This window comes from Pantherophis guttatus, chromosome 4 (genome assembly GCF_059756535.1).
Source record: "Pantherophis guttatus breed Tessera chromosome 4, ASM5975653v1, whole genome shotgun sequence".
NCBI classification, from domain to species: Eukaryota; Metazoa; Chordata; class Lepidosauria; order Squamata; family Colubridae; genus Pantherophis; species Pantherophis guttatus.
The window spans coordinates 89,873,479-89,891,123 of record NC_142066.1 but is presented as its reverse complement, the minus strand read 5'-3'; the positions used below and the strand labels follow the sequence as shown (position 1 = coordinate 89,891,123).

The window sequence follows — 17,645 nt, the reverse complement described above, 5'->3', positions numbered from 1 at the left end:
CAGAAGAATCCCCTTCTTATGCAGATTTAATTTCCATTCAGTAATCCTTATCCAGGCAAATTCACATATCAAGCACTGGTCCTTTACATTTTTAGATTGTTAGGAAGGAAAGTCTCCTTTTCCAAACTGAATTTCAACAGCAAAAGTATTTCTCTGTATTACCTTATATATAAAAATGGATACATGCTTTTGGGTAAATAAGCAGCATATATAGTCTCTATCGCTCTGCGCAAGGCAATTGACTCTACCAATCGATCTGGAAAGAGAAAAAATTGTTTCAATTACTTTTCCAAATTATCATTTTTATATCCATTTCTGAATAAGCTTAGCCTTTATATTCAAAAAACCTATATCAAATATATAATTAAAAAATTAATTTTATGATTGTAAAAATGTTCTTAACAATCGTATATTAATCATGACATCACATTCAACAAATATTCTTAAAGACATACAAACTCAATGATTTGGAACCAAGATCTGTTTGTTTTAATGACAGTTAAGAACTTTCATTATAAAAAGAATGATCTATTTTGCCCAAAATTATATTTTAATTAAGATCTATTTATTTGGTAAACAGGTTATATTTCTTTCTAAATCACTGAACATAATGATTCTGCTATGACTGTGACTTTTTTTCTTATTTATGATTTCTTTAACTGGTGCATTGTCAATCCATAGTTTACAGTTTTTCATCCTTAGGCTCTCCTTATGCTAGAGCCGTGATGGCGAACCTGTAGCCATATCGGTGGGTATGCGAGTGTTGCCCTAGCTCAGCGCCGGCCAGCTGATTTTCGGGCCTTCCAGGCCCACCAGAAGTCGGGAAACAGGCTATTTCGGCCTCCGGAAGGCTTCCAGGGGGGTGGGGAAGGCCATTTTCGCCCTCCCCAGGCTCCTAGAAAGGCTCTGGAGCCTGGAGAGGGCGAAAAACGGGCCTTCTAGTCCCACCGGAAGTCTGGCAAATGGGCCATTTCCAGCCTCTGGGGGGATGGGGAATGCTGTTTTTGCCCTCCCCAGGCTCCAAGAAAGCGTCTAGAGCCTGGGGAAGGCAAAAAACGGGCCTACTGGGCCTATCATGCCATTGCGTGCCAAAAGCGGGAGGAGCGCAGGGGTGTCACGCGCGCATGCGTGAAGGGCAGAGCGCACTGAATGATGGGTGTGGGCACACAGGGGCGCGACCTCCCTGCACTCCCCCCGCTTTTGGCACACGATGGCAAAAAGGTTAGCCATCATTGTGCTAGAGCAATATTAATTAAATATTAAGGAAAACCAATGTAGGTTGAAAATTATACTTCTAATATAGTTGATTTTAACTATATTAAATCAAATCAACTTATACCTTGATTCATCACCTTATTTGTTTTCTCAAATCCAAGTTACATAATTAGCTGAAGACTACACTAGGCTTTCAGAAACACATCAAGGGTTATGTACACAATTTTTTTCTTTTCTTTTTTTAATTGCATTTATCTAGAGAGATTGATTATTGTAATGCAAAAACATGGAAGTTTTTTCTGCATTTTCAGATCATGCTATTTCATTAAGATTCACCGCTATAGTCATTGCTATTTTTTAAAAAGTTTGTTTTAACTTCAACACATGGATGAACTATGTGGAAGAAAAAAATAAGTAGTTTTCAGGATGGAGTTATAACAAAAATGGACTTTTAATGAGTGAAAATATCCCTTAAACATTCTGTGAAAATATGGAAGTGAATATATTTGTACTTACGATTTACAAAAAATAAAAAGATGCACTTCTTCATGGAATAATTTGCATTCGTTACCAAACCTTTCATTTTAAAAGCCAATGTTGCATCTTCACAGCCCACTTCAATCAATTCTCTAAAGATATTTAAATAAAAATTAGTCCTTTTGCTTTTTAAATAAAACACCTTTAAAAACACACTAAAACTATTATAATTAATAATTATTAAATATGCAGCACATATTCTGATCATGATTCCATTGTTTTCTAATCTTTAATCCCAGATAAGGCTAGATTACATTTTATTGCTACTAACCAGTAATTAACTGTTTTAGATACAACAGTAAATAATATCACTGTAGAAATTAGTCAGTAGTGAGTAAGTGCCTTACTCACAAAATAAAACTACTTTCAAATACATCCTCTTATGGTTATTTTCATACCTCCATAGAAGTACATATAGAGTACTTTTTTCTTTGTAATATACAATTTTAGGGAAATGCCTTAAATTGTTTTATTTATTTATTTATTTATTTTTTTAATTTGATTTATATGCCGCCCTTCTCCGGAGACTCAGGGCGGCTTACAGTGCGTTAAGCAATAGCCTTCATACTTTTGTATATTTATACAAAGTCAGCTTATTGCCCCCACAAACTGGGTCCTCATTTAACCTACCTTAGAAAGGATGGAAGGCTGAGTCAACCTTGAGCCTTGGAGAGATTCGAACCAGCAGTAAATTGCAGGCAGCTGTGTTAATAACAGGGTGCTTTAAACCACTGTAGTACCAAGGCTCTTGGTTTTAGAAGCACACGGTAGCCCACTTAAACTATAACCAGACAATAATGAACCTTCAAAGGTTCAAAGTGCTCTTCCCTTACACATTCTTTTTTATATGCAAGAAAAACCAAGTACTTGTTTTAGAAGAGTCAATTTATTTTATCAATGAGGAAAAATAACAGTTACTCCACTCATGCTCAAAAAAATCAGTTAATAGACTTCCGGTGGCACCGAAGGTGGCGGCGGCAGCTCCTTTGGGAGCGCTAACCCCCGCGATCTCGTAAAGCCACCAGAGCAGCGAAAATCAGCTGTTCTAGCAGCCCGGAACTTTCCCCTCAGGAGAAGAGGGGAAGGTGAGCAGGCAGGTGTGGGTAGAGCTCCCCAAGACCCCCAGGATTAATCCTGGGGCGCGGAGGGTGAGAGCTCCCCAAGCACCTGAAGAAGCTCCGGATCCGGGATGTTTCTGTCTTAAACAGAACAAGGCGCCGCGATCACCCCTGCGAACTAAATGATTTCACATCGATTGGACTTTAAAGCAGGCAGAGCAAAGACAGGAGAAATCACAACTGCAAGTACTAAACTTTAACTCTAATAAACTACTAATTCCTTCAGACCTTGAGATGGGAGAAAGCTTAAAAAAGATGGCGCTGAGTTGCTTAAGGGCATGAAAATGAAAGTTAAAAGAGAAAGTGCTTGTTGGCACTCATTAACACTCATTAACGCTGTCAGTACCTTTTAAAAGACCTTGTTGGGGAATTTTGAGGATTGGAATTAAAGAATACAATATTGACTTATCAATAAGCCATAATAATTATTAAGGACTGAGATTAAGAAGACCTGTTGGTTCTGCTGAGTGGCTGGTGGGAAAGTGCAGTTTGGAGATGGCGGCGAAGCAAATAAAAACTGTTGTGACTAAAAGTGCGGGGACTTCTCCAGCTCAAACATCAAAAATGCAGACTTTGTTAGCCCCACCAGATACACAAACACTGACACTAGAAGTTCTTCAGGGAGCTTTAAAGAAACTGTCTACTGATTTGGAAGAAAAAATCACACTTTGTTTTGAGGAAAAAATTAAAGAAGTGTCTGAGGAACTGCTTGAAATTAAAGAAACAATTCAAACCCAAAATGATGCAATAAGAGAAGATATTGTGGAAGCATTTAAGGGACTGGTGGGTCATGTTACATCACTGGAAGAAAGGGTGGATGAAATTGATCAGTTTAATTTGAATGTGGAAGCTAAATTGGGAGAGGCTCAAAACAAGATGGAAAAGGTGGAAGCAGAACTCATAATGACACAATACAGAGCGATAGTGAGGGTCAGAGGCTTGAAAGAAAATAACCAGGAAAATCTCAGAGAGATTTTTGCAGAAGCCCTTGCTCAGTTTACTGGAGAATCTAAAGCAGAGTGTGACTGGCAAATAGACAAAATTTATCATGTTAATTCATGGATTGCCAAACAGAGACAACTACCAAGAGATATTGTGATCTATTTTGTTACAAGGAGAACAAGAAATGGAGTTTTACAAGTTTCTTATAAGAAGAAACTTCAAGTGGCAGGACAGGAGGTTTTAGTAATGAAGGAAATTCCCCCCCAAATGTTGAGATCTCGAAAGGACTATGCATTTTTAGTTGATGAACTTAGAAGGCGTCAGTTGAAGTACAGATGGGAAGCTCCAGCCGGATTAGTGGTGAATTATTTGGGTGAGAGACATCGTCTCAACTCAGTTTGGAAGGCAAGAGACTTTTACACTTCCATACTAAAGGCTGGAAACCCACCATCTCCAGAAACCAGAAGAAGGAAAGAACCAGGAGAGGCCAGAAAGGGGGAAAAGGAAATTATGCAGGCACAACCTCAAGGAGGTGTTTTGATTACTCAACAAGAATTATTGCAACTTTCGGGACTTCCGGTTGGCAGCGCCGTCGTGGACGGTCTTTTCGGACCGCCAGCCCCGTGATTTCGTAAAAGCCGCTTTGACAGCGTTAAGCAGCTGTCTGGCGGCTTCAAAACCTCTCCATCGGGAGAAGAAGGAGAGGAGAGCCGGTGGGTGCGGGTAGAGCTCCCCAAAAGTCCTCTGGAATAATTCCAGAGGCTTGGAGGGTGAGAGCTCCCCTATCAGCCCACTGAAGCTCCGGATTCGGGACAACTCTGTTTTAAACAGAGCCAGACGTCGCGACCAATTCTGCAAGCAAAAGTGAGTTTGACTGAATACAAGCGCAGACAGAGCGGAAACAGGAGAACAAGCATTTACAAGTAACATTGCTTAACTCCGGGTTTACATTGTTTCTAATTGAATCTCTTTGAGTTGGAGGCTGAAGATGGCGCCTTTATTGTGGGCGTGAAAGTGAGAGTTAGACGATTGGGAGAATGTCATATGATCAGATGAAACCAAAGTAGAACTGTTTGGTAGAAACACAACTCATCATGTTTGGAGAAGAGAGAATGCTGAGTTGCATCTAAAGAACACCATACCTACTGTGAAGCATGGGGGTGGCAACATCATGCTTTGGGGCTGTTTCTCTGCAAAGGGACCAGGACAACTGATCCGTGTACAGGAAAGAATGAATGGGGCCATGTATCGTGAGATTTTGAGTGCAAACCTCCTTCCATCAGCAAGCGCATTGAAGATGAAACGTGGCTGGGTCTTTCAGCATGACAATGATCCCAAACACACCGCCTGGGCAACGAAGGAGTGGCTTCGTAAGAAGCATTTCAAGGTCCTGGAGTGGCCTAGCCAGTCTCCAGATCTCAACCCCATAGAAAACCTTTGGAGGGAGTTGAAAGTTCGTGTTGCCCAGCGACAGCTCCAAAACATCACTGCTCTAGAGGAGATCTGCATGAAGGAATGGGCCAACATACCAGCAACAGTGTGTGCCAACCTTGTGAAGACTTACAGAAAACGTTTGACCTCTGTCATTGCCAACAAAGGATATATAACAAAGTATTGAAATGAACTTTTGATATTGACCAAATACTTATTTTCCACCATAATTTGCAAATAAATTCTTTCCAAAGCAGTCTGGATTTGTTTTCTCATTTTGTCTCTCATAGTTGAGGTCTACCTATGATGACAATTACAGGCCTCTCTCATCTTTTTAAGTGGGAGAACTTGCACAATTGGTGGCTGACTAAATACTTTTTTGCCCCACTTTACCTCCCTAGATTATACGTCTGGTCCGCAGATAGCTGGTTGTTCCTTTCAGAATACAATCTCCTATCACCAATTTGGGCGGTGCAGTCTGAGATGCTTTTCTATTTATCTCAGGTGTGTTTGTTGATGTGACTTTTTTATGTTGATATCTCTCTTTTCTAGGTGTCTGCATATTTTGGAGGGGGAGGTTATGGGTCTGCGTATATTTTTGGAAGGGGAGGTTGTGGGTCTGTGTATTTTCATCTAGGGGGAGAAATCGATTGCTCAGTTTTAATGGGGCTGTTTCTGGTTGGGTTAGATTGGCCAGTAGGGGTTTATTAGATGTATGCTGCTTCTTTCTGATTGTGTTTCCTTCTTGTGTGACATACCTCCATTTGTCTTCCTCCAAGGATTTATCAGCAGGATCAAATCCTCTGGGTTATTTGTTCATTATTTGGTTCAATTTGGGTATACCTTTCTTGTGTAGGTTGAAGTTCAGCTAGAATTGTCTCTGGATCTCTTGCTTTTTCCTCTTTACATTTAATACATGTATAATTTGGGTGTTCTTTGGTCATAAGCATATACATGGAACATGTATTGCTTACCACAATAGTATCAGTCATTTGTTCCATGAGTTTCTTATTGCTGGTTCTTTTAGGGATAAAAAAAATTGTGTTTCTTTTCTTTTTTTTCTATTTTTTTTCCTGCCTTTTTGTGCTTGTTTTTCTGCCTTGTTATTTATTTAACTTGCTTACTGTTATGGTAGTTTTATTTATCCTATTCTTTCCTATATTTTTTTTAAGGTTTTGAGCTCCAATTCCTCCCTATCTTATTATTTAAGATTTATTTGATTGATCTTGTTCTTCCTTCATTTCTAATGTTCCACTCTTGCCCTTATTAATTGCCTATTTATTTATCTTTCATTTGCTGTCCTATATTTATTTTTATTCTCTACCAGAGTCTTCCCTCCCTGCCTTTTGGGGCCTCTGGCTTAATTTGTTGCCTTCACTTCCATCGATTGCTGCTCTGGCCTCATGTCATTTTCTCTGCCAGCTCCGTTTTGTCTTTTGGTGCTCGGGTCTTTTCAGCCTCATCTCTGCTCTGGTCAGCTCTTTTGGCGTGCCGTGCAGTTTTCTGGTCGTCTCAGCTCTGCTGTCTGGTCTGCTCCACTCAGCCCTCTGTTCAGCTCCACCGTCTCTTTCCCCATTGCTCTCTGCACTGCTCTCAGGCTCTAGCTCGCTGTGCTACCCCTTGCTGCTACTCGCTCTTCTCCCTGCTGTGCTGCTCCTGCTTTTTGCTCTGCAGCCACATGGCTCCCATTTGCTGGGTTCAGTAACAGTAACTGAGTAGGAAAGGACCTTGGAGGTCATCTAGTCCAACCTCCTGCTCACGCAGGAGATCTATAGTGGGTATTCAAACCGTTCAAATTAAAACTCATTTTACATTTCATGTCCGCCACTTATAAAAAGTTAAAATTTGGATGAGTGAGAGCTATCCTTCAAATTTCCATTAGCCGTAGTCATGACCTTATATGAACTGTTTTGCAGACCATATTTTAAAAAATTGTTTAACTGGAAATCGATGAGCCAAGTTTCCAAACATTGTCAGTCTGGTCCATTGTGCCGGTATGCTGCTTCACCAGCAAATAGAACCTTTCCCATAATCCGCCTGGATGATACACAGTAAGCTCACCTCTCCTCTCTTCTCCTCTCTGCACCACTCTCACCAGCTCGCCTCTTTGTTCTTTGACGGTCATTGCACTGCCCTCAGTCTGCTGGCCTCTCCGCCCCACAGCTGATATTCCACCCTAATCTGCAGCTGGCCCCACTCGTTCAGCGGTTCACCTCTTTGTTCTTTACCGGTCGGTTTTGCTGCCTGCAGTCAGTTTGCTCCTCCGCTCAATCTTCCTCTCCTTTTCCTTTCTCCAGTCTTTTTTCTTTTTCTATGGCTTATCTTTCCCTCTCCATCTCTTCTACCTAGTTTAATAGCAACTTTTCTCCCCGTGATGTAACTGTGCTTCCTCCATTGCCGCCATCTTGGAAAGCACTTCATGGTCATGTAAGCCTACTTCTGCTAGCTTAACAGAAAGAGCAGCTGTTCAGTCCAAAACTATAATTACCATTTATATAATGAAGAAAAGTCTCACTCTGATATCTATGATAAGGCTGAGAAGAATTCTACAGGAAAAAAATAATAAGCCTCCTTTCTGCATTACCTGTTTGATTATGGAAAAGATTCTTCCAATTACTATAAGGGAAAACCTCAAAGAACTGAAAAGTTAGTTATGGATGTTTTGTTTGAAATAGATCCAACCATTCATGAAAGGCACACCTGCCTGATTTTTTACAGTCTAATCACTCTTTTTAGCACAACCCAATAGCTCTCTCCAGAAAAGAGACACAACAAAGGGATCATCTTTAGCTACCTCAGCCAGTTGCATCTACTAAAACCAGATTTTTAAAAAACTAAAATTGAATTATATCTTATCATTTCTCTAGGAATTGAGATGGTATACACAGTACTTTCCACTTTTTCCAACAAAATCTTTGATCTATTGTATTGTATTTTCCATAAATTGCCACTTTTCAAAAAATTTAGCTGGGATTTTTTATTTTAAGTGGTAGAATTTATATTCCACCATTCCTCCAGGAATTCCTGTGGCATATAAAGCATTCTTCTTCCAAATTTTCTCATAATAGCAACCCTGATACCGTATGTTAACAGCTAATGCTTGTGCAAAATCCTCCAGTGAATTTCTAAGGCTGAAGATGTCTTTCCATCTAGAAAGTAGATGTCCATCTATTTTCCATCTAGGGTAGTATGTGAACCATTACATCTTGCTACACTCAATTTGAACATGTGAATGATTTTTTAAAATGTTATCTAATTCTGGGTTTTATTTAATTGACCAAACTAAGTAATAATTTTAATTAGCAATTTTATGATGTTTGTGTGTCTATATTTTTCTTGACTGTACACTGCCTTGAGTCCTACGGGAGAAAGGCGGTATAGAAATATAATAAATAAATAAATAAACAAACAAATAAATAAAGAAATAAATTTATGGGCATAGTAATACTCATAATTATATTGTATCACATTTTAACTATACCTGCTAACAGCATTTCCAAAGACGGACCGAATATTGTCGATAGTTGTATTACTTGATAGTGTTCTTACATCTGCAACTGTCTCGCCTTGCTACAAAGAGAAGATAGCTTGCAATTACCAATGCTTTTAATATATATATGGAAAAAGTAGATGAATAGAAATTCACATAATTTTCCTGGGATTTTGTGCATCTTCTATAAACATTTTGCTTGCAAAATCACCTTTTTTTGGAAAGGCAAGGTTTAAGGATCCCTGCACAAAGCAGCATACGTAGTCTCTCATGTGAAAGCTTAATTGTTTTCTTTCATTCCTAATCTTATCAAAGCAATGTCATCATTATTCTTGACTCTGGAGAACTAACTTTCAGTGTATCTTCTTATAAATGTTTTTATATTAAGTACAAGAGAATTACCGTATTTTTCAGAGTATAAGACTCACCGGAGTATAAGACGCCCCTACCTTTTTTGGTGAGGAAAAGAAGAAAAAGAAATCTCCCTCTGCCTCTGCGTAATTTTTCCTAGTTGCAGCAAACAGCAAACAGCCTGCTTTACTTTCATTTTCATTATAGGTTGATTAGCACAAGGGGGGAAAAAATCTGCTCCAGCAATTTACCTCTTTGCAGCAAGCAGCAGAGCCCTGCGCAAAACAGCTGAGAGCAAATCAGCTGAGCGTTGGGAGGCCGATCCAATCAACTTGTGCTAATTAGGATGTGCTGAAGCTGAAAGGAGCTGTTTCTTCTTGCTGTTTGCTTGCAAGGAAGTAACTGCTGCGAGGCAGAGGCCAATGGGTGGGCGAGGCTACATTCGGTGTATAAGATGCACCTAAATTTTCACCCCCTTTTAGGGGGGAAAAGGTGCGTCTTATACGGCAAAAAATATGGTAACCATCTTCCATGTAACATGTCTCCTTGCGCTTTGTTTAAATTAAAGGAAGATTAAGGTGACAACAAAAGAATTCTGAACAGTATCTGCTTTTAAATGTCAATCATACACATATATGTATACAGGCTACTCAAAACAGATAACACATCTCTTTCTGTCACACTTTTGGAAAATAGTGGATGAAGTCTTTTGCTTCTAATAATATGAGTTGGATTGCACTATTTATAAAACCCCTTTTTAGATATATAAATTCACTCTTCCATAAGAAGATAGAGAAAGACTTGAGGACTTTTTCCCTCCAGCCCCAACTCTGTATCAATGGCTAGTCTTTCTCCCTTATTTCAGCCTCTGATACTTAGCAATATTGAACAAATAAGGATGGACATGTGGCAGGGACCAGAATAAATTATAGGTTGTTCCAGACTTACAGTCATTCATTTAGTGACCATTCAAGCACTGAAAAAAGTGAGTTATGACCTTTTTTCACAATTACAACTTTGCAGTACCTCCATGGTCATATGATCAAAATTCGGGGATTTGACAACTGAAATTTATTTATGATGGTTTATGTGATCATCTTTTGTGACTTTCTGACAAGCAAAGTCAAATGGGGAAGCCAAATTCACTTAACAACCATGTTATTAATTAATAACTGCACAGAAGCACTTGATAACTGTGGCAAGAAAGGTCATAAAGTGGGGCAAAACTCACTTAACAACTGTCTTGTTTAGCATCGGAAATTTTGGGGTCAATTGTGGTCATAAGTCAAGGACTACATGTACATTTTTACTGAAAACCAGGAAAAAAACTGGCAGTGGATGCTGCTCTGTGTGAAAACAATCAATTAAAGAGACAGAAATTTCTGTCACTGATTTGCTCATATAAGTCCCTTTTCCTGGAGCCTTTTCTCCTTTTTCTCACCTCTGCTCTAATATTACTTTTCCCTTTCTCTTTTTATGTTGTTGTTGTTAGTTGCAAAGTCGTGTTTGACTCATCACGACCCCATGGACAATGTTCCTCCAGACTTTCCTGTCCTCTACCATCCTCTGGTGTCCATTTAAGCTCACACCTACTGCTTCAGTGACTCCATCCAACCACCTCATTCTCTGTTGTCCCCTTCTTCTTTTGCCCTCAATCTTTCCCAGCATTAGGCATTTCTCCAGTGAGTCCTTCCTTCTCAATTAGGTGGCCAAAGTATTTGAGTTTCATCTTCAGGACCTGGCCTTCTAACCCTGAGCAGTCAGGGTTGATCTCCTCTAGGACTGACCAGTTTGATCGCCTTGCAGTCCAAGGGACTCGCAGGAGTCTTCTCCAGCACCATAGTTCAAAGCAGAGGTGAAATGTTCCTGGTTTGGACCGGATCGTCTGATCCGGTAGCGATGGAGGCGGGTGGTTTGGAGAACTGGTAGCAAAAATTCCTGCCTCCCCCATTGCCCAGCTGAGCCGCGCAATCATCAGAGGCGGTATTTTATTTTTAAAAGCATTTTTTCTACAATCTCTTTGGCCAAAAAAATGCTTTTAAAAGTAAAAAAAAAGCCTCTGATGATCGTGCGGCTCAGCTGGGATCATCAGAGGCTTTTAAAAGCATTTTTTCTACAACCTCTTCAGCCGAAAAGGTTATAGAAAAAATGTTTTTAAAGGGAAAAAAAGCCTCTGCTGATCAGGCAACTCAGCTGGGATCGACAGAGACTTTAAAAGCATTTTTTTAACCTCTTCAGCCGAAGAGGTTGTAGAAAAAATGGTTTTAAAAGTTTTTTTTAAAAAAAGTTGGCCACGCCTACTCAGTCATATTACCCCCACCACCAAGCCACGCCCACAGAATCGGTAGTAACAAATTTTACATTTCACCACTGGTTCAAAGGCCTCAATTCTTGAGATATTTGACTATGAGTGTTTTAACAGCGGCCAGAATTGTGTTTGCTAAAAACTGGAAAAATGAGAAAATACCAACGCAAGAGGAAGTTATTAAGAAAATCATGGAATGTGCTGAAATGAGTAAATTGACATTTGAAATTAGTGAACAAGAAGATAAACAATATTATAAGAAATGGGATTTATTTTATTATTTATTTATTTACTTACTTACTTACTTACTTACTTACTTACTTACTTACTTATTATTTATTTATTTATTTATTTATTTATTTATTTATTTATTTATTTATTTATTTATTTGTTCAATTTATATGCCACCCTTCTCCGAAGACTCTGGGTGGCTTACAATGCACTTATAGCAATAGCCTTCATTCTTTTGTATATATCTGCTTATTAGGGCTTTTGGCCCCCATAAGCGGTGTTTCTACAGTCAGTTTATTGCCCCCATAATCCGGGTCCTCAATTTACCTACCTCGGAAGGATGGAAGGCGGAGTCAACCTTGAGCCTGGTGAGATTTGAACTTGCACTAATTGCAGGCAGGTGGCTGCTAAGTGCTACATAACAGCACTTAATCTGCTGCACCACCAAGGCTCTTTTATCAATGGCTAGATAATAAAAAATGGAAATGAAATATGAAACATGAAATGAATGTTATAAATATAATATTTGAAAATAATTTTTATGAAGCGATAAAGCCATAGTTAAATAAATGAGAAATGAGGATGTTTATTTGTTTGACAATATGAGAAATTAGATAATTAGTAATTCTGAATATGGGGATGAAGCACAAAAGATTTATAACCAACCGACACACTGTTTGCAATTGTAATGGATGATGGATTTTTGTTTTATGTTTTGTTTTTTAAAAAAAAAAAGAGGCCTCAATTCTTTGGCACTCAACCTTTGCAGCCATACATTGCAACTGGGAAAACCATAGCCTTGACTACACGCACTTTTGTTGGCAGGGTGATGTCTCTGCTTTTTAGTATGCTGTCTAGATTTGTCATAGCTTTCCTTCCCAGGAGCAAGCATCTTAATTTCTTGGCTGCAGTCCCCATCTGCGGTGATCTTGAAGCCCAGAAAAATAAAATCTGTCACTACCTCCATTTCTTCCCTATCTATTTGCCAGGAATTGAGAGGGACGGATGCCATGATCTTAGTTTTCTTAATGTTGACTTTCAAGCCAACTTTTGCAGTCTCCTTCTTCACCCGCATCAAGAGGCTCTTTAGTTCCTCTTCACTGTCTGCCATTAGAGTGGTATCATCTGCCTATCTGAGATTGTTGATATTTCTCCCGGCAATCTTAATTCCAACTTTTGATTCATCTAACCCCGCCTTTCTCATGATGTGTTCTGAATATAAGTTAAGAGCCTTGGTAATACAGTGGTCTAAAGCACCCTCTTATTAAGAACAGCTGCCTGCAATTACTGCAGGTTCGAATCTCGCCAAGGCTCAAGGTTGACTCAGCCTTCCATCATTTCTAAGATAGGTAAATTGAGGACCCAGTTGTGGGGGCAATAAGATGACTTTGTATAAATATACAAAAGAATGAAGACTATTGCTTAGCGCATTGTAAGCCGCCCTGAGTCTCCGGAGAAGGGCGGCATATAAATCAAATTTAAAAAAAAAAAGTTGGTGGCGCAACAGACTAAAGTGCTGTTAAGTAGCACCAGCTGCCTGCAATTACTGCAAGCTAAATCTCACCAGGCTCAAAGTTGACTCAGCCTTCTGTACTTTTGAGGTAGGTAAAATGAGGATCCGGATTGTGGGGGCAATAAGCTGACTTTGTATAAAAAAGAACACCGCTTAGGGGGCGCCCAAAAGCCCTACTAAGCAGGTATATACAAAAGTATGAAGGCTATTGCTTAACACATTGTAAACCGCCCTGAGTCTCCGGAGAAGGGCGGCATATAAATCGAATCAATCAATCAATCAATCAATAGGCAAGGGTGACAGTATACAGCCGGACTCCTTTCCCAATTTTGAACCAATCAGTGGTTCCATGTCCAGTTCTCACTGTTGCTTCTTGACCCACATATAGGTTTCTCAAGAGACAAATAGGATGGTCGGTACTCCCATCTCTTTAAGAACATGCCACAATTTGTTGTGATCCACACAATCAAAGGCTTTAGCATACTCAATGAAGCAGTAGATGTTTTTCTGAAACTCCCTAGCTTTCTCCATGATCCAGCGTATATTGGCAATTTGATCTCTAGTTCCTCTGCCTCTTCTCAATTCTGCCTGTACTTCTGGTAGTTCTCAATCCACATACTGCTGGAGCCTAGCTTGTCGGCTTTTAAGTATAACCTTACTAGCATTTAAAATGAGTGCAATGGTGCGATAGTTTGAACATTCTTTGGCATTGCCTTTCTTTGGAATTGGAATGTAAACTAATCTTCTCCAATCCTGTGGCCACGATTGAGTTTTCCAAATTTGCTGGCAAATTGAGCGTAGCACTTTTACTGCATCGTCTTTTAAGATTTTGAATAGCTCAGCTGGAATACTGTCACCTCCACTAGCTTTGTTGTTGCTCAGATTTCCTAAGGCCTGTTTGATTTCACATTCTAGGATGTCTGGCTCGAGGTCAGTGACCACCCCATCGTGGTTATGAGGGATGTTAAGCTCGTTCTTGTATAGTTCTTCTGTGTAATTTTGCCATCTCTTCTTAATCTCTTCTGCCTCTGTTAGGTCCCTGCCATTTTGGTCCTTTATCATGCCCATCTTTGCATGAAACGTTCCCTTCATATCTCCAATTTTCTTGGAGAGATCTCTGGTCCTCCCTATTCTATTGTTTTCTTCTATTCTTTGCACTGTTTATTTAAGAAAGTATTCTTATCTCTTCTAGCTATTCTCTGGAATTCTGCATTCAATTGGGTGTATCTTTCACTTTCTCCCTTGCCTTTCGCTTCCCTTCTTTCCTCAGCTATTTGCAAAGCTTCCTCAGATAACCATTTTGCTTTCTTGCATTTCTTTTTCTTTGGGATGGTTTTAGTTGCTACCTCTTGTACAATGTTGCAAACCTCCATCCATAGTTCTTTAGGCACTCTATCTATCAGATCTAACTCCTTAAATCTATTTGTCACCTCTACTGTATATTCATCAAGGGTATGATTTAGTTCATACCTGAATGGCCTAGTGCTTTTCTCTACTTTCTTCAATTTAAGCCTAAATTTTGCCACGAGAAGCTCATGATCTGAGCCACAGTCAGCTCCTGGTCATGTTTTTACTGACTGTATAGAGCTTTTCCATCTTTGGCTGCAGAGCACATAGTCAATCTGATTTCTGTGTTGACCATCTGGTGATGTCCATGTGTAGAGTTGTCTCTTGGGTTGTTGGAAAAGACTGTTTGCTATGACGTATTCTCTTGACAAAATTCTATCAGCCTGTGCCCTGCTTCATTTTGTACTCCAAGCCCAAACTTGCCTGTTATTCCGGTTATCTTTTGGCTTCCTACTTTAGCATTCCAATCCCCCATGATGATAAAGACATCATTTTTTGGTGTTAATTCTATAAGGTGCTGTAGGGCTTCATAGAACCGGTCAATTCATCCTCTTCAACACCAGTGGTTGGGGCATAGACTTGGACTACTGTGATATTGAATGGTTTGCCTTGGATTCGAACTGAGATAATTCTGTCATTTTGGGGATTGTATCCCAGTATTGCTTTTCCTATTCTTTTATTGATTATGAAGGCAACTCCATTCTTCTGAGGAATTCTTGCCCACAGTAGTATACCTGATGGTCATCTGAATTAAATTCACCCATTCCTGTCCATTTTAGTTTGTTCATTCCTAAGATGTCAATGTTCAGTCTTGTCATCTCTTGTTTGACCACGTCCGGCTTGCCTTGATTCATGGATCTTACATTCCAGGTTCCTATGGAGTATAGATCTTTAGAGCATCAGATTTTCCTTCAACACCAGATGCATCCACAGCTGAGCATCCTTTTGGCTTCAGCCCAATCGCTTCACTCTTTCTGGTACTAGCCCTCTGCTCTTCCCCAGTAGCATATTGGACACCTTCTGACCTGAGGGGCTCATCTTTCAGCGTCGTATCTTTTTGCCTTTTGGTACTGTCCATGGGGTCTTCATGGCAAAGATACTGGAGTAGGTTGTCATTTCTTTCTCCAGTGGATCATGTTTTGTCAGAGTCTCTGCTATGACCTGTCCGCTTTGGGTGGCCCTGCACGGCATAGCTCATAGCTTCATTGAGCTACACAAGCCCCTTCTCCACAACAAGGCAGTAATCCATGAAGGATTACTTTTTATACAGGATCTCATCTCAGTGGTGTCTGAGCTGCTTTTAACTAGAACATTAAACAATCTGGTCACAGGTATCAGCAGGTTTCTTCTCTGGCCAATGAAGGGAGCCAATCAATAGATCTGTGTACATCTGGTTATGGCACCTGAGCTATGCAATTCCTGCAGAAATCCCCATTCTTAATATAACTAAAGTTACTCAGTTCCACAGGATTTCTATTGTAGACTTGACAGTGTTGTGTCTGCTTCTTAATACATGAATTTGTCAGAAAACATAATAATGACAGAAAATAAAGTTTTTCTGAATTATTTTGGTGATAAAAACTTAGAAATTGGTATTTTTTAATATTTTCCTTTCTAACCGACTTGGCTGATAATTTCTAATCCAACTATTAAACAGCTGCACCTCTGTATGCTTTAATGAATACAGGTAGTCCTAGAATTACGAATGTAATGGAGCCTGCCTGTTCCATTTGTAACCTGAGGATTTGTGGGAGTGAATCTAGGACCTTGAACTTGATCATTCCCTTTTGCCATGCATTTGCTAATAGAATGTGCAGCTTGTTAAGTGCACATGAGGTATCTCGGGGTGGGGAAGGCCATGAGGGGGCCTAGTGATGGAACAGGCCACCTGCTTCAAACTACCCAAGGTCTCCCCCAACCACAGATACCTCTTTCTCCCTCCCCTGGGATCCCCACAATTGGGCATACCCCCCATCCTGCCACGCTGGGTCACTTACCTGATGAAGATCTGTCTCTTCTCCAGCCTGTTTCTTTGCCTGCTCCCTCCTTTTTAATTGCCGAAGCCTTCCTCAAGCACTTTGGAGGTGGTAAAAGAGGCCCGTAATGGCGTACGTGGCCCTCTGAGCCTCCTTTTTCGTCGCCGAAGCCATCCTCAAGAAGTTCGGCAGCGAGGAAGGAGGCCTGGAATGGCGTGCGCAGCCCTCTGGGCCTTTTTTGTCGCTGAAGCAGTCCTCATGCAGTTCAGCGAAAAAGGAGGCCCGGAACTTTGCTAAGGGAACACTCATATTAGATAACTCCATTAGTACAGGAGATATGGAGGAAGTTGACTGGTTGGCAAGGACTTTATGAATACAAAAATAAATTAGCTCTAAGAACATTAACATAACATCCATATATGTACACATGCAAACTATTAGAATCATCTATTTGTATTCAGATTTGCTTCCTACATAGGTGTTTATTGGAACGTAAATTTAAGGAACCTTAATAAACAATGTTACTTAAAATAAATCAGTTCATATTTTAAAGACTCTGAAATCAAAAATAATCTCTTATACTTTTGTAAATGAACTTGATCTGCACATTTACTCCCTAGAGGTTTTAAAATTATTTTATTAAACATTCAAATATAATACTATTTTAGAAATATGAAGAAAAAATATGTTTTACCTTTTTAACAGAAAAACTGATTCCAGAGTTGTGAATGGCATACCTGATGTGTGAAATACATAAATAGAAAAACAAATGTAGATAGCCAAACAGACATTGAAAAAACTATTAGTGAAGCACATGTAAACTGATATTGAGATATCAAATTGAGTAAGGCCTAATCCATAAAAGGGTATGGAAGGTATATGGCTGTCGAAGAATGTTTGGTAATGTATGGTAAAAGTAAAAAGACATCATGGCATCAAATTTCACTGCCGCAAAGCAACAATCATGAAGTGGAACAATTTTTTTAACATGATAACATCATGACACACGTTTAAGTTTTATTATATATTAGTGGGGGAGGGAACAGTTGCTAAATAATTAGATCTAAAATTAAATAAACACTTTCAAAGGAATGTTTAATGACTTGTAATCAACTATAATTTTATATTTTATTTATCTATATATTAAATTATTGTATTTTATTCCAATTTAATTTTAAACTGTATTTTA

The 17,645-nt window shown here is 39.4% G+C and overlaps 1 protein-coding gene across 14 annotated transcripts in view; it reads right to left on the bottom strand.

Moving 5' to 3' along the window:
• MLH1 (mutL homolog 1) overlaps window positions 1-17,645 on the bottom strand; it is a 110,746-nt gene that overhangs the window by 56,480 nt on the left and 36,621 nt on the right. For all 14 annotated transcript variants that reach the window (XM_060686074.2, XM_060686070.2, XM_087892462.1 and 11 more), the window contains 4 exons: window positions 17,151-17,193; window positions 8,725-8,813; window positions 1,732-1,844; window positions 163-256 (listed from right to left, as the gene is read on the bottom strand). In XM_060686074.2, the coding sequence (XP_060542057.1) occupies window positions 163-256; window positions 1,732-1,844; window positions 8,725-8,813; window positions 17,151-17,193 (339 nt within the window). The remainder of the gene's footprint in view (window positions 1-162; window positions 257-1,731; window positions 1,845-8,724; window positions 8,814-17,150; window positions 17,194-17,645) is intronic.